The sequence below is a fragment of the Hakea prostrata genome, chromosome 2, assembly GCF_041222555.1.
Source record: "Hakea prostrata isolate BN-2017 chromosome 2, UWA_Hpros_2, whole genome shotgun sequence".
Taxonomy (NCBI): Eukaryota; Viridiplantae; Streptophyta; class Magnoliopsida; order Proteales; family Proteaceae; genus Hakea; species Hakea prostrata.
In genome coordinates this window covers 48,339,242-48,364,614 of record NC_142601.1, presented here as the reverse complement: position 1 = coordinate 48,364,614, position 25,373 = coordinate 48,339,242, and the positions used below count along the sequence as shown (strand labels likewise).

Below are 25,373 nucleotides of genomic sequence, written 5' to 3'. Positions count from 1 at the left end.
AATCGTTCATCAAGGGTTGTTCATTATTATTTTTTTTACCTTTTTATTGGTGCAAGGTGATTCATCAAATCCATCATCAAGCTAATAACTGGCTAAGTGAGCGAAACATTTACCCCCGTTTCGTGTCCCTGGTGTAACCTAATATTTCATATCCTAATTCAATCTGCGTGAGGTCTTTTAACACTGAAACTGAAAAGAGTTTGTCATCACATATTCACAGGTCTTGGAACATTAGATGTGTGGACCCCTTGGAGCTCTCTCACTGTAAGCATATCATGCAAGGAATAAACCAAGCCCATCACTTATAGCTCGACATCATAGAAATTTGGTGCAGCAATGGTGATGTTCTTGATCTTAGATCTGCAACCACAGCTTGCGCATGGCCTTGGAATTTGGTTCTTACTTCATGACATATAATACATTATCCACATAGGACTCTCTTTATCTGAAGTACTAACTTTGTTTGAGCTTGGTCATCTTTTCTCTGTAGCACATTGCGTTTTTAAGGGAACAAGCTTCTTTGCAAGTGATCCTCCTCTTCAACAATGCCGTATTACTGCTTTTGATTGATTTCATTGGTCACCAGCTTTTGGCTGTCTTAGCAAGTTGAGGCCTGAGTAAACCATGTGAACATTAATCGGCAGATGTGCATGAAACGTTTGACTGGGAAAGCTTCAGGTTATGTGGTTTTGGAGATTCATAGTAGATGGAATTGCAGGGAATTGCAGGGAAATAAACTACAGAGGATGTGGACACTGTGCCTCATGTCCAGGTTATATTGAACACCATTCATAAGTGAAAAGAAATTATGTATAAATTAAGCATCAGTTATGAAATGCAAGAGAAGTATCAGATGCCCAAAAAATTAAAGATATACAAGTTCAGAAGTGACACCATCTGCTTCTTCATCTTATCATCATTGATGACTCAAATTAAAGACATAAAGAGCTCTAAATGGATTCTTAGGTACGGTTACTGCTAATCTAAATGGTCACAAGGAAACTGAAATGAAATAAAGTGATTGGGTTACTAAAGGGATGCCATAGAAGCCCCACGCTGAGGCCATACTGGAGTGCTGGTAGGGAAAGACAAAAAGACTGGTAGTTAAGTGCAAAATGGATTCGAATTCCAAGTAACTGAGATAATACTCAACTGGGTTCTCATTCTTTTCACTTGTTTAAGAATACTAAAGTAGAGTTTGGTAGGGAAAAGTTATCTTCAGTTTGAATACTGGTTAACAATTTGATGCCAAGTATCTAATTTTTAAGACCTTCAATTTCTCATGCCTAGGAAAGAAGTAATTCTTTTCGGACCCACCATGCATGATGACTACCCAGAAATCAAGGATGACCTCACTCATTTAAAGAAAGTGTTTCCATAAACATTCTACTTCAAGTCTATAGTTGAAAGAGTGAAATGTTAATTCGTGGTCAAGGAACTCATGAATCTCGTGACGGTTAAGGTTACAGTAGCCATGAACCCTTCAAACCCAGGCTACCATCTGTAAGCTTCTTTATAATTTCCTGTCCTTAATTGAACTACTTCACTTCCATACAGTTAAACAAAGAGGAAAACTAGTTAAAATCTTGACACCCACCTATACGCTTCTTTATACTTTCTTCTCCTTGGAATACTACTTCACTTTCTATCCAGTTAAATAAAGAGGAAAACAACTTAAAATCCTATACGCATCTGTAAGAGCTTCTTGAGACTTTGTCTCTCCTTGGAACTACTTCATTTACATCCAGTTAATCAAAGAGGAAAACTAGTTAAGGCACTTGTATCATTGTATGCAATATCAAGCCTCCAATCTGAAGGGATGGATTCAACTGGTAGCATAGAAAGATCGAGCTCTAGTTCAAGCTCCGTCTCTAACCACCAACCAGAGTGGTTGCTATCAATACTGGAGGAGAGCAACCGACGAGAAAGACAACTTGGGTCTCAAATAAATCAAAGAATACACAAGGTTCCATCAATTCTTCGTGATATCGACACACATGCAGATTCTTTTGATCCTATGGTGGCCTCTTTCGGTCCTTATCACCATGGCAAGCAAAAACTTGCAATGATAGAGAACCTCAAGCCCTCAATAGCAAAACAGCTTGTCTCAGGGAAAGACCAGCAAGATTACTTGCAATTCGATCGTGTGGCCCGTGATGCAAGGGAGTATTATGATAAAGACTCCACAACTCAATTCAGCGATGAAGAATTCAGGCGTATGATGTTCCTTGATGGTTGTCTTCTTCTCTATTCCCTTGATTGCATACTGAAAGGAAGCCTCATTGAAGATTCTAAGATCAAGAACAACCAAATGGCTTTTATCGCAAGAGACATTCTTTTGCTGGAGAATCAACTCCCCTATATAGTTCTCCAGACTTTGATGAGCTTCAATATTATTCCAAGGGATAAAGAAAACAAATTTAGTCATCGAATTCATCGAGAGAAGCTATCCCTCATCACTGGTACTGGAGGATCATGAAGATCAACCCCCTCATCTCCTTCACCTTCTTCGAAAAGCGCTTGTGGGTACAGAACCCCCTCATGACTCAGACACCTCAGATGAAATTGATGATTGGCATACATTCCGGTCGGTCTCCGAGCTTAAGGCTGGTGGAATAGAATGCAAGAAAAGTGGTACTACATTCTTGAAAGATATACGTTTCAATCCTATGCGCTTTCGCGGAGATCTATCTCTTCCTCAAATTGTTGCTGATGACAATACCAAGTCTATGCTTTTGAATTTAGTTGCCTATGAAGCATGCCCTGATTTTCTCAATGACTATGCTGTCACCTCTTATGTATGCTTCATGGATGCACTCATTGATCATGCTGAAGATGTGAAGCTGCTGAGATCGAAGGGTATACTCCTTAACTTACTTGGAAGTGATGAGAAGGTAGCTGATCTCTTCAATGATTTGGCCACCAATTTGGTTCCAAACCCAAATGAGTATCGCGAAGTTAAGGGAAACATTGAGAAATATTACAAGAAAAAGAGTGTCATTTGGATAACAGAAATGCTGGAAACTCATTTCAAAAGCCCATGGACTGCTATTGGTTTCCTTGTTGCTCTGGTTATTATTCTTCTCACCATTATTCAGTCCTATTTTTCAATCTTCCCTAGAGGTGGTGGTGGTGGAGAGCAACGTCCAAAAGCTGGAAAGAAATTTCCTTTCAACAACTAGTCATTATATTTGAAAGTATTGGATGTTTTTTTCTTTATCATTATTATTATTTTATTACTTTATGTTCTAGATCTTTGTATTGGATTGTCAACCTACGGTAAGCTTTCAAGTTTCCTTATTGTAACATCAACTTTGTGTACTATATACAAAATGTTAGTACTTCTCGGATGAATATTGGCTTAGAAGAACGTCTCTCGATGGATGCCACATGGCATTTGGACTTCTCGGATAACACCCTACCTGGTGCCTTGGGTGCTCATCTTTATTCATACGTCAATCAGGGCATTAAATTAGGCATTAGATGCTCTAAGATGCATTAAATGCCCAACGTTCATTTGGTAGCCTTTCATTCGTCCATGCTTTTTCAAGTGTTGTTCCCTTATGTTTTGTCTGCTGGATCAAGGGATAGCTGTCACGTCTGAGCCCATGTGATTTTAAGCTCCTGATCAGTTTAGGATAAGATGCGGCTGGCTTGAATCTTCTCTAGGAAGATTGAGCTCTTAACTTGGTGATCCATCGTGAGTAATCCAAACCCTTCATCATGATGTGGAAGATTGGATGGTTACAACGCATTCTTGCGACGTCAGAGGTATGAAATTGATATATAAGCAATACACGCATCATAAATTAGGGTAAGCATAAGCTACAACCTTTAGAGGCATCGGTATACACTGTCAAATCCAAATCGTGAGTAGGATAGTTATGCTCATAGTTCTTCAACTGCCTAGAAGCATAAGCTACAACCTTCCCAGGTTGCATTAGAACACAACCCAAACCAACTTTAGAGGCATCGGTATACACTGTCAGTCCTCCAGAGTCATCTAGTATCGTCAACCTAGGAGCGTTAGTCAACTTCTTCTTGAGTTATTAAAAACTCTCTTCATAGGCTTCATTTCGCTCAAACTTGATTCCTTTCCTGATATAAGCTTTGTCATAGGGGCTGATAATCTAGAGAAATTCTCAATAAAGCGCCTATAATAACCAGCCATACCAAGAAAACTTCGAATCTCGGTGACTGACTTGGGCCTGCCCAATCTGCCACAGCTTTAACCTACGCAGGATCAACTTTAATACCATCAGTAGAAACGATGTAACCCAAAAACATAACTTTGGATAACTAAAAGTCACATTTGCTGAACTTGGCATACAACTTCTTCAACTTTCTTCGAATTCTGTACTATTTGTGCATAACTCTCAATCCGCAAGAGAGTGAGATATGTCTTGATTGAGGGTTCTTTGCTTTAGCTTTATCCTCTTTTAAGGATTCAAGAGCAAAGAAAAACAATTCCTCAAATTTCTTTTGATACTCAAGTACAAAAGGGGACTTTGCGTGAGAGTCATGAACTCTGACTCTTTCGCATCCTTCACAGGAGAAATAATTCTTACAAAAAGCATCCTAAAATATTTCCCAAGAGATACCATCAGCAGGGACATCAACTTCAGGGACAACCCTACCTCTATTCCGACTAGAGGAGGCATCACGGTTCCTTCTTCCAACCATTCTAATAATCCAAAACAAAAGGTTGAAAAATCCACGAAAAATTTCATCCAATTTTAAACTCACACTTCCAACATGTCTAACACACTTAACTCAATTGCATAGGCCATTGAAAATCCAAACAAAGCTTCAAAAATCAAATTTTCTCAAAAATGGCCAAATCAACAAAATTTGCCTTGTTTGAAAAATATCTTAAAGGGCCCATTTTCTCTAATCCAAACTCATTTCTATTTTTACCAACTTCGAGTTTGGCTCTAGGGAAAAGGTTTTCTAGGGTTCCTAAGGTTTCCAAGAGGCTTCAACAACATCGCACAACTTCTTTTGGTCATCAAACACAAGGTAGTCTTCATTCTCACTTCTCTTTCTTTTCAATTTCCATTTACCTACAACATGGTTTTCTTCAAAAATGAGAAATGCTTGTCGTTCTTGGTTAGAAATATGACTAGAGATGTTTAGAAACATGCTCCAACAAATTTCCAAACAAAACCATGCTCCAACAACAAGATTTCCCACACTTTGCACCAATTTCACTATTCACCTTAATAGAAATCCAACTTTGCAAACACTTGTCCCATTTTCAAACCAAATAGAAATTTGATACCAAACCACTTCCTACATGTCTGATTCACTAAGAAGAACGTGCCTCCACACTTCGTTTGGCTAAATTCCAACTTTTGAAAAATCACAAACCCTAGCCCAAAATAGGGTTTTTTCTTCCAAAGTTGCTGAATTTTCATTCCCACACTGCAATTTAATAGATTTTCATCAAACAAACCATCCTAGCATGTTTATCCAAGTCTTGTGCACATGCTAGTATGTTTGAATCGCAATTTCACCAAAATCAATATTTTCCAAAAATTACCAAAATGCCATTCTTCACCAAATATTGCACTGCTTAACTTCCTTTACTCATGCAATGCAAAACTCAACTTATCTCTTCAGATTTCCAACAAACCACCATGAAGAAGATGCCTAGGGGGCTAAGAGAGGTAGGCAAAGTGCTAATGCTATGACACAACCAGAGATTATATAAGGATAAGGAGACAACAGTCCAAACTCCATATGAGGTTTAGGATCAAGATGAAGATGATGATGAAGAGGATCAAGAGGTTCAGGAAGACGAGGAGGAAACTATTTCAGCTCGACAGTTTGAGGTTGGCGGTCCTTCGCATTCAACTTCCGAGGCACCGGGTGTGGTTTCTCAGTTGTTAGCAATAACTTTCCACACAAGAGAGGATAAAGACACTCATATATACTAAAGGAGATCGATTGACATGACCGGAAGAGGAGTCTTAGGCTATGAGAGATCATCTCAATTCCTAGGAACGATCACCTAGACAGACAGTTCTAGGAATTCCTTTTATGTCATCACAGATGTATTCACTTTCAGACTTGTAAACCTAAATGATTAGTGAAGTTAAATTTGTATCACTTGTGTTATTGTATATTATGCTTTTCTTTTGTTGCATTAATAATTGTTCAATGTTTAGTTTTGACTCATAACTCGTAATGACCACTCACAACCATTACTCCCAACGACAACTTAAAACAATTCCCGACTTAGACTCGTATGACAACACATGACGACAACACGACTCAGACTCATATGACAACTTACTCCCGACAACCTCTCACAACAAAAACTTACTCACAAAGACAACTCATGACTCGACACACATACACAATAACTTAAAACTGACAACTCAACTTTAAGCCATGACTACAACCCAAGTACAAGTCATAAATTTTAATTATTGTGCATTATTCAAACTTGTGTATTATGCTTCATTTATTCAAATTTCTAATATAAGGTTCTCTATTATTCACTTCTAAGAAAGTTTTGAGTCACTTCTGGATCTATGACTCAGATTATTCATCTAATACTTGTATTAACTATTATTGACTTCGTAAAAACCGGAGCTCGATACCACTCTGTCACACCCCACCCGCCGGTCTCGGTTATCCGCCCGACAACCCGTGGGAGGTGAACGTTCACAGAATCTACGATCTTACATATTAATAATAGTAAACACAAGTATAGACAATCAAAAGCAAAAATAAGTGCAATAATTAATAAAAAGGTTACAAGAGTCCAAATACTCTAATAAATATCTAAGAAAGAATCAAATGAAAGAATCAAGAATCAAATGTAATATCGAGTTCAGCGGAAGCAAAATAAATAAAATAAATAAGGGATAATTACTATTGCCCCCCTGTACTTTGATTTTATTACTAATGTATCCCCTGTATTTTGAAAAATTACTAATCCAACCTTTAACTTTGTCTATAATTACTAATGCCCCCTCGTTAGTCCGTTAGTTCGTGATGTGCATCTCCATTTTTTGAAATCCCAATACCCTTTTACTTATCTCTTTCTTTTTGCCCTTTTGTCGTTCGTTCCCTTATTATTGTGGAAAATTCTATCTGTTTATTCTTAAAAATCCCAAATAAAGAATAATAATTTAATTAAATAGAACCGGGGGAGTATTACTCAATTTGGATTATATCCCTCTTCGTTTTCCTTCTCGCGTTTTGTGGTTTCGTTGGTGGGTTGTGCGGTTAGTCTACTCTCTGGGGGTGTTCGTTTTGTTTCCTTTAAGCCCGTCCCCTTTATTGTGTTTCCTTCCCTCGTTGCTGGGGGGTGGGCCTTTTTTTTTGCCTTTCTTTAATTCAAAATAAATAGTTTAGTGGGTGGCTATATTTTTTAATTCTATGGTTAGGGTTTGCATTTAATCTGGTTTTTTGGGGTGTTCGTCTTTTGATTTCTTAATTTTAATGAGGACGTGGCATTCATATTCAACTTCGGTTCTTACACCGTTATGGGGGGCCGTTTTTGTGCGGGGTTTTTTAGTTTCGTCGGGGGCTGTTTTCCTTATTTTTTCTTTTTTCCGGTTTTCTTTTCTAAATCTAAAAACTGGTTTTCTAAATTAGCAAGTAAAAAGGTCCTCCAAGCTTTCTCCATACGATCATCAAAATCCTAGCAATTTGCCTCCGTCGGTCACCAATGGGTGCTAAAACCGCACACCAGGCATCTTCAAGAGGCTTCATGCTTTGCAAGTTCATGTACCACTGTCTGTGCCACATCAGCTTCATATGAGAAGACTCTTTCACACGAATCATCTCCAACTTTTGATGTTGTGCCACCATCTATACAACTCATATAATATATACAATGAAAGGAATGAGTTCTAACGAATTCAGTAAGGAACAGACAATTCTCATATATATGTCAATACAATCCACGAATGCACATATGAAATGATATGGATGTAGAAATGTGAATGCTACTAAGATCTAACTATGCAAGTGTCTAACAGTTGACATGCTTTAAGATATACACCAGCCCTCCTCTGGGTATGTCTAGTCACTTTGATCCGGCAAAGATTGGTTACCTCTGTAGGGATCCTGGGCAAAAGGGTAAGTCCACACCTGGCTCTCAAACCATGGCTGGGGTTAAGTCAACACTCTCTCACCACGGCCATTGGCATGAGTACTGGCGCATGTCGGGGTTTTTAATCCAATGCAAGTCATACTGGTAATATACTATATGGAGTCCAGATACTTCCCCTATGGCACCAACCAACTTGGTTCAGTATCCTTCGCAACCTAGGAGTGAGAACCCTCACGGATTGGCTACCGCTGTTGGACTCCACTCCTTAACCCTATGGTCATCCACATATTGTTGGGGCGGAATGCTCTCATGACTCCTCAAGACACCCGGTCCGTTCCTTGGACGTCCATGAGCTCAACCCTAACATATGCAACCCTACCATTGCATGACCAACAGTGGACCACTAAGTCTCCGCACGGGACTGGTTACCACTGTAGGATGAAATAGAGTCACGTCACCATTGTCACGGGTCATCCGGCTTCAATTCCCCTGCCGAAAGGATAATAACATGTGGGGTACCTAGCCATGCAATTCTACACTCTCCTAAGTATGCCATCCAGTAATCATGATAGTACCAAAGGCATCAGTGAGCATGTGTCCCATACCACAGCCCTTTGATATCTCCAGCTAAGATATCCCAATGGAATATCCCTTCCATCACAACTACACTAAATCACTCATCATCATGCCAAAACAGTTGTGCAATATCATAAAAGATGAAGTATATCAAGGAACACCACAAACAACAAGTATACAATAAGATTCACATGCTTTATACAATTACAACAAAATACATGGTCAAAGAATAGTAAATAAAACAATTGAATCATCATGTATATGTAATTGCATATAAATAAGAATGCATGTCCTTACTTGTAATTTAGTAGAAGTCCTTTAAATTGCAATCCAAACACAATTATAAAACTTTAAATAGAAACAAAGGACACCTATATATAAGGTTACAAGAATATATAAGAGTCAAAAGTCAAATCAAAGCCAAAATCAAACTTACACAGTCACTAGAAACCAGCTGGTTGCTTGTGGCAGTTGCTTAGGTCAAGCGACCTCCACAAGCGACCACCCTGTTTCAGACAGTTTCCAACTCCGAAAATCAGACTTTTGATCATCTGATTTCAATCCATTTTGGGATGATCTTAGTCCGAATTTCAATCTTAATAGGTCTATAACAAAGGGGAGAAATGAAACCCTAAAATTAACAAAGATCAACCACCCAAAATTCTCCCCTTGATTAGATCCATCCATTAGCAAATGCAGGGATTCATTTTTGGACAGGATCTCATCAAGAACATTGGAAAGGGAGCTACAAATAATCAATTGGGTAACCACTAATAAAATAGGGGATGTGTTCATATCAATTAGAGGTTAAAAAGAAGAGAATAGCAAATGGAGATTCATTACCTTAACTAGAATCACCAAGAATAGAAAGGAAAATGGTTCCAGATCACTAACAGCACTTTGCCCACCTTCTAGCACGTTTCCACTGCCGCCTAATCACCCAAAATAGCAATCCCGAACATAATAATGCGTTAATAGGGCGAGGATTGCTATTTATAACGAATATGAGGACAAAATATGAGCATTTTCCCACAAGCAGAACCTGACGGTCGCTTGGTTCAATCAACCGCCACTAGCGAAATCCCCCTAGTATATTACTATACAAGGGTGCTTTGCTTAGCGGGTTGAAACCCAAACACAACCTAACCCTAATCAACACATGGAGGAGGTCTTACCTTCATTCCGAACATCTCCAAACACCACTTGCCTTCTACCAGAGATCCAACTTCCCAGTGAGGCATGTTCTTCATCAAGAGAATCCAGATCCATGGGTTATGGATATGGATCATGGGCTTCTATTCGGACACTTCACAAATTAACCTAACTAGACCTTCGGGTTCTCGGACCTGTAATATGGATTTCGGGTTAGAAATACGAGGGTTGTTACAATCACACTTGATAGCTATAGGTTTATCACATTGGATGCCAAATTCAGAAATTTGTCTCTTCATCCAAATCACTTGAGTACAACTGGTTGCAGTTGCTATATATTCAACTTCTACTATAGACAAAGATATAGAATCTTGCTTCTTACTATGCCAAGCAACCAAACTTCTCCCCAAGTAGAATGCACCTCCACTAGTGCTCTTTCTGTCATCAATGCTTCCAGCCCAATCTGCATCTGAGAAGGCTACAAGTGTGAAGTCTTTAGACTTAGGATACCATAACCCATATTCCATAGACCCTTTTAAGTACCTAAAAATCCTTTTCACTGCTTGTTGATGAGTCTCCTTTGGGTTTGCTTGAAACCTTGACACTAGACACGTTGCTTGTAAAATGTCTGGTCTTGATGCTGTTAGATATAAGAGACTCCCAATCATAGATCTATAGTGAGTTTGATCAACTGAAGGGGACTTATCGCTTGAGCTCAACTTGCATCCAACCACCATAGGAGTTCCCACTGGTTTGCAATCTTCCATCATGAATTTCTTTAACATTTTCTTGACATACTTTATTTGAGATATGAATATGCCACTTGCCATTTGATTTACTTGTAAACCCAAGAAGTAGGATAACTCTCCAAGCATGGACATTTCAAATTCTATCCTCATCTTCCTTGCAAAACCTTGATAGACTTCATCACAATGACTTCCAAAGATGATGTCGTCCACATACACAACAACTACCAAAGTACTACAATCTTCAGCCATGACATAGAGGTTGTTGTCCACGGTTCCTTTCCTTAAACCTAATTGTAGCAAGTAAGTGTCAAGTCTTGAATACCAAGCTCTTGGGGCTTGTTTCAAACCATATAATGCTTTCTTGAGTTTGCATATCATATTTGGATTATCACCTATTTCAAATCCATCCGGCTGCTCAATGTAGACTTGTTCTTCTAAATCACCATTTAAAAAGGTTGATTTAACATCCATTTGATAAACTTTAAACTCCTTAAAAAAGCTAGGAACATTCTAATGGATTCCAACCTTGCCATTGGAGTAAAAGTTTCATCAAAATCTATCCCTTCTACTTGAGCATATCCCTTACACACCAATCTGGCCTTGTTTTTGACAACTTGCCTTTCTTCATTCATTTTATTTCTAAATACCCACTTGGTGCCAATAACATTCTTATCAGTTGGTCTAGGAACTAGTTCCCAAGTGTTGTTCTTTTCTATTTGGCAAGCTCTTCATTCATTGCTTTCACCCAATTTTCATCTTTACAAGCTTCATAGACTGACTTGGGCTCTTGTTGAGATACCAGTGAGAAAGCAGTCTTCTTCTTTTTTAACTTTCTTGTTTGTATCCCTTCATCTAATGTGCCAATGATTTGATCAGGAGGATGCATTTTTTTTCCATTTGTTATCCTTGGGTGATCCATCTCTTTTTAGTTTAACATCCGACTCATGTTCATTGGACTCTACTCCATGTGGAGTCTCATTTTCAAACTCTTCATTATCTTCAACATTGTCCAAGGTCGGGTCCTTAGTCACAACAAATTTGGGCTGAGGTAGATTTTCATCTATCTTCACATTTGAGCTTTCTACAACTTTTTGAAGTCTTTTGTTGAAGCACCTGTATGCCTTGCTCTTAGAAGAATACCTTAGAAAGATACCTTCATCAGCCTTATCATCAAACTTTCCCAAATTTTCTTCCTTTCTCTTGATGAAACATTTGGACCCAAAAACTCTAAAATGCTTCACAGTTGGCTTCCTGCTGTACCACATTTCATATGGAGTTTTTGGTTTATTTGGTCCCATCATGCACCTGTTTAAGATGTAGACTGAACTGTAGACTCCTTCTCTCCAAAACCTTTTTGATACATTACTTTCAGAGAGCATTGTTCTTGCCATCTCTTGAACAGTTCGATTATTTCTTTCCACTACTCCATTTTGTTGTGGAGTCCTAGCAGCTAAATATTGGATCTTTATGCCATGCTCACTACAATATTCTGAAAAAAAAAATTCCATGTATATTCCTTACCTTGATCTGACCTTAGGCATTTTATAGTCTTCCCTGTTTCATTGTCAACTAGTTTCTTGAAAGCTATAAAGCTATCCAATGCCTGTGTCTTCTCTTTTTGAAAGGATATCCAAGTCATTCTTGTGCATTCATCAATGAAAAGCATGAAGTACCTTTCTCCTCCAATAGCTTCTATTCTCATAGGAACCACATAAGTCTGTGTGAATTAAATCAAGGGGGCTGCATATGTGATACTCCTTGGGCTTGTAAATGGCTCTAGTTTGCTTCCCTTTTTGACATGGATCACATAAATGATTTGAAGGCCTCTTAATCTTTGGAAGATCTCTCATAACTTCCCTCTTACTAAGCTTGGCAAGATTTTTGAAATTTATATGCCCCAATCTCCTATGCCATAACAAACTTTCATCCTCTTGACTCACCATGCACTTGTCTTCACTAGTATTTGATAAGACATATAAGTTTCCTATAGTTCTGGTTCCTAGAGCCACTGCTTTACCATTTTTTGGCTTCTTGATTTCACAACCTTCTTTAGTGAAAAGAACTTCATACCCACCATCACAGATTTGGCTCACACTAAGAAGATTGTATTTGAGCCCACTCACATATAGGACATTATTGGATTTTAACTTTCCTTCATCTAGCTTAACTGAGCTTCTACCTTCAATCTTGGCTCCATCATTGTTGCCAAATCTCACTAAACCACCTTTCACTACATCTAGGCTTAAGAATCTATTATTGTCACCTGTCATATGTGTGGAAAACCCACTATCAAGAATCCAAGGTGCCTCACTACTATGAGCCTTGAAAGCTATTTGAACTACCAAGGAATTTGTCATTTTTTATTTTTGTCCTTTCTCAACCCAAATTGCTTTATCTGATATAGTAATAGGTTCCCTCGGTTTTCTTTGAATTGTTTGTGCATGTCTTTGAGCTAGCATTTGGGAAAAGGTTTCTCTCCTTCTGTGAAGCAAGAACAGTCCTACAATATCTTGTAATATGTCCCAACTTGAAACACTTGAAGCATTCTATTTTAACCTTAGCCAATGGAGCAAATCTATTTATGTTGTTGAATGCCACATCCATGTTTTGTCTTCTGTAGTTTGCCACTTTGTGTCCAAAGTTGTTCCATCCATAACAATACCCATTAAAGCCTTAACCATTAAATGTTTTATGATAGGCTCTAGTATAGCCTTCTTTACTCATCTTTGGCTTGGTCTTCCCAATATATGGATTCTTTTGTTGCTCCTCATCAAAACTCATTGGATGTGTTGTAGTTCCATTTCCATTGGTCTTATCTACATTTGAACATTCCCCCTTTGAGTATCCAACCCCAGTTTTAATATGAGGTGACCTCTGAACCTTCAAAATCTCATCTAGTACATTATCTCTTCCCCAACTAGAAGTAGAATGAGTAGTCCCTGTCACTTGATTTTCAACTGTCTTGTCCTTAAAGTTCAATATAACTAGAGTGGATGATGTGGCAGCTTCTAAATAACTCCTCTTTTGTTCTTCCTTTAAGTTTTGATCTTAACCTTTCAACTTCTTCCTCAAGTTCTTCACACTCTTTACACTTAAGAGAGAGGTAAGATGATGAGTCATTTATAACATGCTCCAATTCACTATTGTGATATTCAACTCCTTGATTGTTGTCTCAGAATTTTCAAGTTGATTCTTCATTTCTCTATTTTTCTTCTTTTCCTTTTTGAGATTAAGCAAGGCAGAGTATGACTCACCAACATAATCAATTTCACCTTCAGTGTTTTCATTATCATCAGCCTTTTCTTTAGTTTGAAGTGATTCACCATCTTCAATAGCCATAAATAAAGCTTCATCAGTTGAGTCATTGTCTTCATCTGATTCTTCTTCAGAAGAGTAGCATTCATTCATAGTCAAAAGACTTATTTTTTTTAAATGGTTTTTCTTTTTCTTTGGTAAGAATTTTTTCCCTTCCTATCATTTCTCTCTTCCTTTTCATCTATGTTTCCTCTCTTAGGACATTTAGAGGCAAAGTGTCCTATTCCACCACAACTGAAGCACTTAAAAGGTGATTTTCCTTTGTGTTTACCTATTCCTTTCTTGAACTTTCTAGCTAAGTAAGCTATTAGTTCATCATCGGAGTCTTTAGATTCTTTTTCTTCTTTGACCCTTAGCTTCTTCATTGCTTTGGCTACTTTCTTCTCTATGAACTTGCCCTCTTCAGCTCTCATCTCATAGGTTTTAAGTGTTCCATGTACTTCATCAAGAGTGATTGTATCCAAGTCTTTGGCTTCTTCAATGGTCAAGACTTTGGAATCATATTTGGGAACAGAGATCAAAGAATCTTTTGACATATTATAGAATTTTCAATTTTTTCTCCAACTCCTCTGATGGAATTTACAATTTCATTACTTTGACCATTTAGTTGTCTATGTCTTCTTCTTCAATCATCTTAAGATTTTTAAATTGTGCTCTGAAGATTTGCAGTTTGACTTTCTTAACTTTGATGTCCCCTTCATAGATGCTTATTAACCTGTCCCAGACTTCTTTAGCTATATCACAGTCCATAACTTTAGCCATGACTTCTTCATTCAGTCCAGACATAATAGCATTTAATGCCTTGAGATTGTGTGCATAAGTCTTTTTTGCCTCATTGTCTATAAGTGGAGCTATTGGTTCCTCATAGCCATTAATCACAGAATGCCATTCATCATACCCTAGAGATCCAACGTATATCTGCATTATTCTTTTCCAAAAAACATATCCTACACCATAAAAAACATGAACTTTCCCAAAGTCTTTGGAGTTGCCTTCACTTGTGGCCATTCTTACAAACTCTTTGATCAAATCCCGAAGTGGTTAAACTTCTCTTCATGGAAACCTTGCTCTGATACTAATTGTTATTTCTAGGTTGACACTGGGGGGGGGGGGGGTGAATCAGTGTCTTCAAAAAATTCACTTTGATGTGAAAGTTTCTTTAATCTCAAAACAATATTGATTAGAACAATCTTGTAGCTATCAACGACACACACACGTCCACCACACACCACAATGTGGCTGGGTCTACCAGACAGTGTACCACCACTCTACAATCAAGGCCCTCCAATATGTGCAAAAAAAAAAAAAAAAAAAAAAAAAAAAAGAAGAAAAGAAAGAAACAAAGCACAATGCACCAGAGTTTACGTGGTTTGGCCAAACTGCCTACATCCATGGAGTAATACCTTACCTAGGGTTTCGTATATTACTCAATGCACTCCTAGATATTTTGATTGCTACAAATAGTCCAGGAACACCAATCCCTGCTTTAGTCTATAATGCAATTCAGACAAGGGCACCAACCCCAACCCCCTAGACGAGCTCCAACTTGCTAGGTTACAATGTAAAACAATAATTCAAGTTCCCCAAATTACATTCATGATCTAGGATTTTCATCAATAAACATAGCCTAGAAAGTAATAGACAAGAACTTGTGAATACAAGTTACCTCAACTTGTGTAAGATGCATGGTAATAAGATTTTTTTTTTTTTTGTCTCCAATTCTTCTTTCTCTTTTCAATCTTTCTCAATTTTCCTCTTTTTGAAAAAACAAACTTGCTGCACCTCTGTTCTCTATTTCAAACACAGCCTTGCTGCATTTTTTTTAGACACAAGATAACAACAACCCTTTTTCTTTATTGAATATAGGTAACAACAATCATTTTCCCTTCTTTTCTTCTTCTTAAAAATCAGACAGCAACAACATCTTCTTCCTGTTTTCTTTCTTCTTCTTTTTTTCTCATTCTCTGTTTTTCAACAATATTACTCAACCATAGAATGCTTGTTTTCTCTGAAAAATGATATTTCAAATACCTGTTGCTTCTTCTTCCTTCTCTTTTCACTTTCTTTCTTATTTAGCAAAACAAAAGACTCAATTCCAAATCCCTAGCACAACATGTCCTTCTTGTCTTTCTTTCACTTCTTTCTTTCTCCCGTTCTGTTTTTTCAGAAATAGAACTCAACCATAAACCACTTGTTTTCTATAAAAAAAAGATATTTCGAATACTTGACTACATTTTCATCTTCCTTCTCTTTTCATTTTCTCTCTTGTTCAGTAAAAGAAAAACCAACTAAAAAAATGCCTAGCACATCATCTTTTTCTTCTTGTTCAAAACTCAAACCTTCTAGCAGCAACTTCTTCTTCTTCTTCTTGTTCAAAACGTAGAACAACAACTTCTTCTTCTTGTTCAAAACGCAGACCTTCCAACAACAGCTTCTTCTTCTTGTTCAAAACACAGACCTTCCAACATCAGCTTCTTCTCTTTCAAAATTTGAGCAATAGAAGATATATAGAGGAAGAATGATTCAAAACCGTTTCAACAACATCTTCTTGTTTTTCTCAAATCTTCTTTCTCCCACACTTTGATTTTTGGCTCTATAGAAGACAAGTTTTTCTATCTCTCACAAAAAAATCCTCTTTCTTTGAATCTTAAAAAAATGATTGCAAAAGAATACCTACCTTTTTGTGTGTTGTTGTACCATATCAAACCCAATTGTGTGTTGTACCATATCAAAAACCCGTATCAAAAAACCATTGGTTGAATTAGCTCCAATAATTGGCTGAGCCAACTTGATTTGACCCCAACTAATGAACCACTCAAACATCTCAATATTTTCACTTAAGTTGCCAACAATGACAACACCTTCATTTTCAGCCAATGGAACAACACTATATTAACAAAAAAAGATAGAAGCCTATAACAATGGAGCCTCCTTTTCTACGTTTATTAAAGTTTCCAAGTTTCTGCTTTGTCTTCCCCTTCTCCCTTTGGGATTTGCACAGGAAAGAGAAGCAGTGATATGTGCATACTTTTTCCAATAAGTAAACTAAATCAGTAAAGTGTAACCCCACCATTGGAGGGGTGGACGAGCACTACTCATGGGAAGAATTCCCCCCCCCCCCCCCCCTTTTGGTAGAACTCATGGGAAGAAATTTGGTAGAAGCAATTAGAGTAGGTCAAAGGAAGGAAGAATTCATAGGAAGAATCAGTGTTTAAATTTGTCAGAAGTACACAATTGTTTCTCTTTTTCCTTTTTCAAGCGTTTTCATCTGTAAAGGCGCTCATGAACAAACCTTTGAGAAAGAAGAGGGAGGCCTGATGATTCCTGGATATGAAGTATGCAACAGTTATTGTTCCGGGATGACTAACTCAATTGATTCTACAGGTATGGGAATTAAAAAGCAGCAGTTTGAGAATAAATATTAGCAGGAAATTTCATCCACAATCGGTCTTGTGGCATGAATTTTCAGGACAGAAAAACAGCAAAACAGAAAATTCAGCTCTCCTACAACAAAATCCAATTTCCATAATTACTAGGAAAAAGGGGATTAGATGGTAGATCAACTCAGCAGAATAACCTATTAAAAGATCAATTAAACTTCATTCTAATACACCATAACCACAAAGGGAATATATGAAACATCCAAGGAAAACCAAATTTACAGCCCTATTTTTCAATCTTAAAAGTGAAAATTTTAGAGCCCTATTTTCAGGAATAATTAAGAACAAACAGATAAGTGTTAAGTCAGCTGGCAAGATATAAGTGGGTCTGTTATTGTTGATGTAATCCTACTGTGTATAAATACAAGAGTTATCTTCAGATTAGCTAATCTGGAGAATCATAACAGATAAGAGAGGATCAAATGCATATGTTATATAAGCCTAATTTGATGGGTGGGGAAGGCCTTGCAACAGTGTTCAAACTGAACGATAATATTTCAAAGTTTAACATATTAATCCTGCATATTCTCAGGAATAATCTAGTGGGCAACATTGCTGCCCATGCTAGTTTCAAGTAACGTCAAGAAAGAAACCAATCATCATGAAATCCCCAAAACACATTGCATATGATAATACAATCTATGAAAGAAACCCAAATAGACCACAAAGAATTGAAGTGCAGCAGGATGTTGGTTGAAGCCTTTGGATTAACTGGTGCACCTGGTTATGTATGTTAATTGAATCATTCCACTCTTATGGATCCATCAGATTTGCACAAGTTCCTGGTCATTGGACAGTGAAGGAAAAGGTGATCCTGAGATGCTTCAGCTGCGTTAGACAGCACCCATTTCATTGTTTCTACATCCTTTTTGTTGCAGGACCTCTTGGACGGAGGTTTTTTATTCGATAACTTATTCAAGAAGTTGATAACTTTTTTGGGGCTAATGAAAGGTGCCATTGTTGCAGCCAGAAAGTATGCTCTTTGTCTTGGCTTTCATCATAGGCTGAAGCCACTGCAAATTCACGAGTCCGGATCAGCGACCCGTACGGGAAGCACTTTGTGCTCCCCCCACGCTTCCTGACCACACACATCAGTGGGGCCCACGGTAAAAAACACTTTTTGGAAAAAATAAAAAAAAGTTTTTTTTTTCACCAGTGGGACCCACTGATGTTTGTGGTCAAGAAGCCATGGGGAATACAGCTCCCCCGACGGGGAGAAGATCCGGATTCCAAATTCACTAGGAGACCTAATTTTATTTGAAAATTATCTGTAATTGGAGTCTGTATAGAAAAGAATACTTTCCCTTAATTTCAGACCACTTTCTAACCCAGCTGAACCCTAAAACCCTATCCTAGTCAACCCCTAGACCTACTTGTACTTAGAACTAAGAGTTGGGAACCTGATCAGACCTAGCCGGGGGATTTCTTGAGTGTTTTGAGTACAATACAGCTTCTAACTGAACCGTAAAACCCTATCCAATCAACCCTAGACCTACCTGTACCTAGAACTAAGAGTTTGGAATCTAATCAGACCTAGCCGTGGGTTCCTTGAGTGTTTTGAGTACAATACTGCTTCTGTCCTTGAATTCCAGACTTGAACAGTAAGGTTTCAAGTCCTTAATTGTTAGTCTTTTGAGATCTAACTGTAAGAAACTGAACCCTATTTTATCTGCAACTTCTTAGAAAAGATCCTATATCAAAAAGTCACAAAAGTCAAGTTATTCAATGAGAAAAGTAAGATAAGAATAGGGTTCGGAGCCTGTTAAATCACCAATTAAATTTCAGTAGGCCAACTCCATAACAGTGACAACAGGATTGTTCGCCGCCAAAACAAAAAGCATAATTTCTCCCTGTCTTCAAGGTTTCTCAGCCATGCCATAGTTTGTTTGGCTCTATTTGGCAAATGTTACATCGCTGAGAGACTAAATATATATATATAGAGGTCCTACATTACAGACCATCAACAAATAAGGATTTAAGACTTCTTTATATCACTATCTAATGCTTGGACTATTAACCACTCAAATTCCCTTACAACTTCTTTTCTTATATGCTTAGAACAGTATATGTTTTTCCCATATTACTTCAAACCTCTATTATTAAACCTTTGCTCCATGACACTCAGTCGGCATGTTGTCCCTAGTTGGTTGCATATCTAGGATTGATGGGTAAAACTGTACTTTGTTTGTTTCCATTAACTATCCCCTTCTAGAGAACTGATTGGTGTATCAAGATTCAAGTCTTATGACATTAATCACCACTAATAGAATCTTGTTAGTACTCCAATAAATTGCATTGGGACTTTTTCCTTTTTATTCTATTTTACTTTAGTTAATAACTTGTGCATTGACTTTCATTTCCCCCTGTTAATTTTTATTTAAATTTATTTCACCTAGTTATAAGATTTGCTTATATCCTATTACAATGGGGACTTGTTTCCAAATCATATCTGAATAAGGATTCTTAGTTTGCAGCACAGCTAGGTTTATGATTGGTAGCCTTTTTCATAAAAAAAAAAAAACTCTTTTAAGTTGATGGGATGCCCAAATTAGAAAAGCTTCAAATATACAAATTATTGATGCTACTGTGATACTTTTAAAATGTCTTCATCCCTTACTCTACCATCAAATAAATTTTACAATCCCTGACGAGTGCTATCTTTCAGACAGATGGCTTTTTAGTGCCCTACTAAAAAATTTCACTATCCCTGACCTGCTTTATCTTTCTAACAGATGGTTTTAGTGTCTTTACTCATCTATAACCATATGACATAATCAGACGGAAGAGATTCTTCACTGTCATCTAAATAAACGGCCTATAAACCTTAAGTTTATGGTCTGCCAGACTAACACTATACCTGCACCATACTTTGCCGTTTGGTCCAAGTCAAAGCAAAAACTACTAATCAGTTAGGCATCTAGCATAGAGCCTCTTCTCAACTATGGAATTGTTCAGGAGTAAGATATTTTCTAAAGGGGACAACTTGTTAACAAGATGTGTGAAACCATTCCATACTCAAAACCATCATTATTATATAGGACTTGCTAGCATTTTCTTAGGCAGATTGCAAAAATTCCTGCAATATCACAATTTGGATGAGAGAGGTAGATGGACAAACCTAAGACAAAATTTGACAAGTTGCAAACCCAGACCATTCCCGATATGTAACCGACAAAACTGCCACTTCATTGTTATCATGGTACAGGGTTGTTTACCTAAAGAATTATGAAATCAAGTGCAAATCTTTTAGTTTAATATAGTGGGTTGGTTGCTGATAGCTAGAGCACAACTTTGGTATCCTCAGAAAAGGTTCATCATCGTTTTATATCAATAGGTGACTTACAAATAATTGTTTGGAAACCAAAACTAACTCATCGTCGATGAGCAGTTCTCTTTAGTAGGCTTGTAGAATAAAATGACTGTAGGATCGCATTTTTTCCAAACACATAGGATTGGAAAAAAACTATGGTGTGTTCACAGATCAACAAAAACTGAAACTTAGCCAATCAAACAGATGACGATTTTCTATTGTGATATTATATGTTTAGCAATCAATCTGCCATATTGGACCTATTGATTATGGATCATATTACATATGCAGTGCATCCTGTTTGATGATTTTGCATAAGCCTTATGCTCACATGAAAAGGAGAACTACGACCAACCAATAAGGGTGGTTGTTTAGATTTCTTCATTAACAAAATACACAAACTGTCAATTAAAGAAAGGGATAGCAGTACCCGTTTAATATAGATAAACTACATGCTTAAAAAAATACATACTGAGTAATAAAATGACGATTCAAACTCAGAAGAAGCAGAGATAATTGAAAGTTATTCCATGAGGATAACTCTAGAATTTGAGATGATTACAAGATGAATTGGATACCTAGAAACTTTCTATTTGTGATTTAAATTCTGACACATTTGATTCTTGAAGCATTACTGGTTACATAAGTAATAATATTGGAGGTCAGACCTTATGTGGTTTATGCCTTTACATTCATAGCAAATAATAAAAATGAATATTAAGAAAGCCGTGAGACAAACTACGAAACCCCTACTTTCTGCATCTCAGCTTTGGAGACAAAAGATTGGGCAACAGTTTCCAAGTTGTCATTTAAAACTTCAATAATGGCAGTTGTTATCGCCTCAGCTTGTTTTGAGGGCATTCTCTATGCTTCTAGTCTCCTAATCTGGAAACAAGACTTCATGCTTAGATAGCATTTAAACAATCAAAAAGCAAAGGTTATAGAGATTAATAGAATGTTTCAATTGACCTACAATCCCATCTTCAGAGTGTTAATCGAGGATCCAACCAAATATCATCCATCGCTCAAATATCTTTAGGGGGATATGATGGAGGAGACATTTGATTACCAGTGCTAGGGTATCTACCAGAAAGGCCTGAGAACCGTTGGATATAACAAGCTGCCATCTTTTTTTATATGCATAGATCATCCTCTTTTACTGGTATCATATGGATAGGTCTTATCAATTATTTAAAATGAAAATCATTTAGAGGCTAGGTTTTTTATCAAGTATTTGAAATAGCGTGTAATTTAGGGGTTACTTTTGACCGGCGATTTGATTGCAAATCATTTAGACATTACCTGGAACTTGGTTGTTCTCAGTGTTCATTACTAATGCTTTCATTTGGAAAATTGAAAAACAAATTTTCTTAAGTCTTACGGCTGATCCACCAAGAATCGTTCATTAAGGGTTGCTCATAATTATTTTTTACCTTTTAATTGGTGCAAGGTAATTAATCAAGTCCATCATTCATTGCATTTATCCTGTAAATGTCTTAACAACCTAGCAAATGATCACCAAACCATTTTTCCATTTGAAGAAGACAATCTTATTTTGTGATTTTCCTATAAAATGTTAGATGTCCTTTACAGGCATGTTGCTATTTTGGCTTTGGGTGATGATTCACTCAGTGTATTAATGGATTCGTCAATTCTAAATAGATATGTTGATCTATCAAAAGGGGTAGTGAGGTAGAAAACCCATCTGGTTATTGTTGCCCTTGTCGTCGCCTGTCTTCCCTATATCTTGCCATTTTGGCTAGTTGTATCATTAATTTCTTGTTTGAATCTTCATGATGGTGTTCGAAGAGTGAGATTCTTGCCTGTATATTAACATTTTGGCAATGCATACTATTGCTAATCGAGCTTGGCATGAACTTTTCAGAATTCTATGTTTTTAGTATTGATTTTCCCTTGGCCACTTTGTGTCTCCTTGCCGGGATAAGCACCAACTACGCTTGGTAAACAACCAATATCATTTGCCATATTCTTCCCAACTGCTGGGGCTGGGAATTGTGGTGGAATCTTTGGATTGGCCTTTAGAGATATCTTTGTTGTTGTCACTTGCTTGAGATCCTGTTTCATTTTTTGACCTAATATTCTTTCCATGAATGTCACCTTTGTGTTTGTGGTTTGGGTTTCATTTTTGGATGCTCTTTACTTTTGCTCTAGACATAATTTATATGTATATCAATATATGTACTTGAGACATAATTAATGTATAGTTTTTTTTTTGAGAATAATTAATGTTAGTTTAACTCAAGAATAGCATTGGCTTGTTGCTGTCTTCATTGTCGGTTCCTGTTGTCTTCCTTTATGAAACTTGATTTTTTTTTTTGAACCATTTTATATTTAATTATTTATATTTTAGTTATTTCATGTCCATGCCCCTTGGTGGCAAGTCTTGTAGTCTTATTACATTTTACTTGATAATTTTAATTTATGGATCTTTAGCTCAATTGGTGAGCACTTGGACATGAGCATGTTTCAAGGGATGGTGGTTCAAATCCACCAAAATTCTTTTGTTTTAATCATGAACATAGATTGTACATGACAAAAATTAAATTGCTTATTACGAATACCTATTATGTATTTTAATATGAATCAAGTATTTATAAAAAAATGGGGGAAAAATCACTTTTTCATGGGAACCATATAATTTGCATTCTTTCCGTACATGACATTCTTTTTCCGTGTAGCCATACATGATTTTAGCTCTTATGAATAGGAAATTCATACCTTTACAAGAAACGAAAGGAACATTACCATATAAACCCTTTTTTGTTACAAATATTTGGTGTAATTTAATTTTAATAGACATAATACTAGAGTTATAGTGAGTGTTGATACTTTCTTGCGAGGTTCATATTTTTTGTGGAAACCATTCACCTGAGATTTTGTGTGATGCAATCTTCTTATAATTAATTAATTATTATATTTTTATTAATATGATATTTTTTAATCATTTTTTTATTATCATTTTCTAACAAATTTTTATTTTGACATACCAAACTTAATTTTCATTCCATAATTTATTTTCAACAAAAGTCACCAAATCATTTTTCATTCTTGACCAATAATGAATTATTATACTCATTTATTTTAAATATGCATTGGTGAGTTGTACCAAGAGCCCAAGTTAATAACTGGTTAAATGAGCAAAATATTTACCCCCGTTTGGTGTCCCTGGTGTAATAAATATAGCTATTACCAAGCCTTTTGATGCTTCTACTGTAACCTGATATTTCATATCCTATTTCAATCCGCGTGAGGTCTTTTAACTCTGAAACTGAAAAGAGGTTGTTATCACATATTCACAGCTACAGGAACATTAGATGTGTGGATTCGCTTGGAGCTCTCTCACTGTAAGCATATCATGCAAGGAATAATTCAAGCCCATCACTTATAGCTCGACATCACAGAAATTTGGTGCAGCAATGGTGATGTTCTTGGTCTTATCTGCACCCACAGCTCGCGCTTGGCCTTGGAATTTGGTTGTAACTTCATGACATATAATACATTATATCTACATAGGACTCCTTTATCTGAAGTACTAACTTTATTTGAGCTTGGTCATCTTTTCTCTGTAGCGCATTGCATTTTTAAAGGAACTAGCTTCTTTGCAAGTGATTCTCCTCTACAACAATGCCGTATTACTGCTTTTGATTTCCATCTGTCACCAGATTTTGGCTCTCCTAGCAAGTTGAGGTCTGAGTAAACCATGTGAACACCAATGGGCAGATGTGCATGAAACGATTGACTGGGAAAGCTTCAGGTTCTGTGGTTCTGGAGATTCATAGTAGATGGCAGACATGAATAAACTGTCTTACTGTGCCTCATGTCCAGGTTATATTGAACGCTATTCATAAGTGAAAAGAAATTAAGTATAATTAAGCATCGGCTATGAAGTGCAAGAGAAGTATCAGTTGCCCCAAAAATTAAAGACATACTAGTTCTGAAGTGACATCATCTGCTTCTTCATCTTATCATCATTGGTGACTCAAAGACATAAAGAGCTCTAAATGGATTCTTAGGTACGGTTACTGATAATCTAAATGATCACAAGGAAACTGAAATGAAATAATGTGAATGGGTTACTAAAGGGATGCCATAGAAGCCCCACACTGAGGCCATACTGGAGTGCTGGTAGGGAAAGACAAAAAGACTGTGGCAGTAAAGTACAAATGGATTCGAATTTCAAGTAACTGAGATAATACTCAACTGGGTTCTCATTCTTTCAAACTTGTTTAAGAAGACTAAAGTAGAGTTTGGTAGGGAAAAAGTATCTTCTGTTTGAATACTGGTTAACAACTTGATGCCAAGTATATAATTTAGGACTTTTTCCCATGCCTAGGAAAGAAGTAATTCTTTTCGGACCCACCATGCATGATGACTATCCAGGAATCAAGGATGACCTCCCTCATTTAAAGAAAGTGTTTCCTTAACCATTTCGTAGAAAGAGTGAAATGTTAATTCGTGGTCAAGGAACTCATGAATCTCATAACGGTTAAGATTACAGTAGCCATGAACCCTTCAAACCCAGGCTCTCATCTGTAAGCTTCTTCATAATTTCCTGTCCTTAATTGAACTACTTCACTTCAATACAGTAAAACAAAGAGGAAAACTAGTTAAAACCTTGACATCCACCTATACGCTTCTTATTTTATACTTTCCTCTCATTGGAACACTACTTCACTTTCTATCCAGTTAAATAAAGAGGAAACAACTTAAAATCCTCATACACATCTGTAAGAGCTTCT

At 36.9% G+C, this 25,373-nt stretch overlaps 1 protein-coding gene and 1 pseudogene across 1 annotated transcript; one reads left to right on the top strand and one right to left on the bottom strand.

Annotated features, from left to right (window-relative positions):
* Window positions 1–1,706: 1,706 nt before the first annotated feature.
* Window positions 1,707–3,182, top strand: LOC149024589 (UPF0481 protein At3g47200-like; annotated as a pseudogene).
* Window positions 3,183–4,578: 1,396 nt separating this feature from the next.
* Window positions 4,579–14,399, bottom strand: LOC149024588 (uncharacterized). Its single transcript, XM_089143500.1, has 6 exons — window positions 14,135–14,399; window positions 13,803–13,931; window positions 12,489–12,811; window positions 12,081–12,265; window positions 11,689–12,027; window positions 4,579–4,684 (listed from the first exon to the last, which is right to left on the bottom strand). The coding sequence occupies exons 1-6, from the start codon at window positions 14,397–14,399 to the stop codon at window positions 4,579–4,581; spliced, it is 1,347 nt and encodes a 448-aa protein (XP_088999626.1).
* Window positions 14,400–25,373: the final 10,974 nt, after the last annotated feature.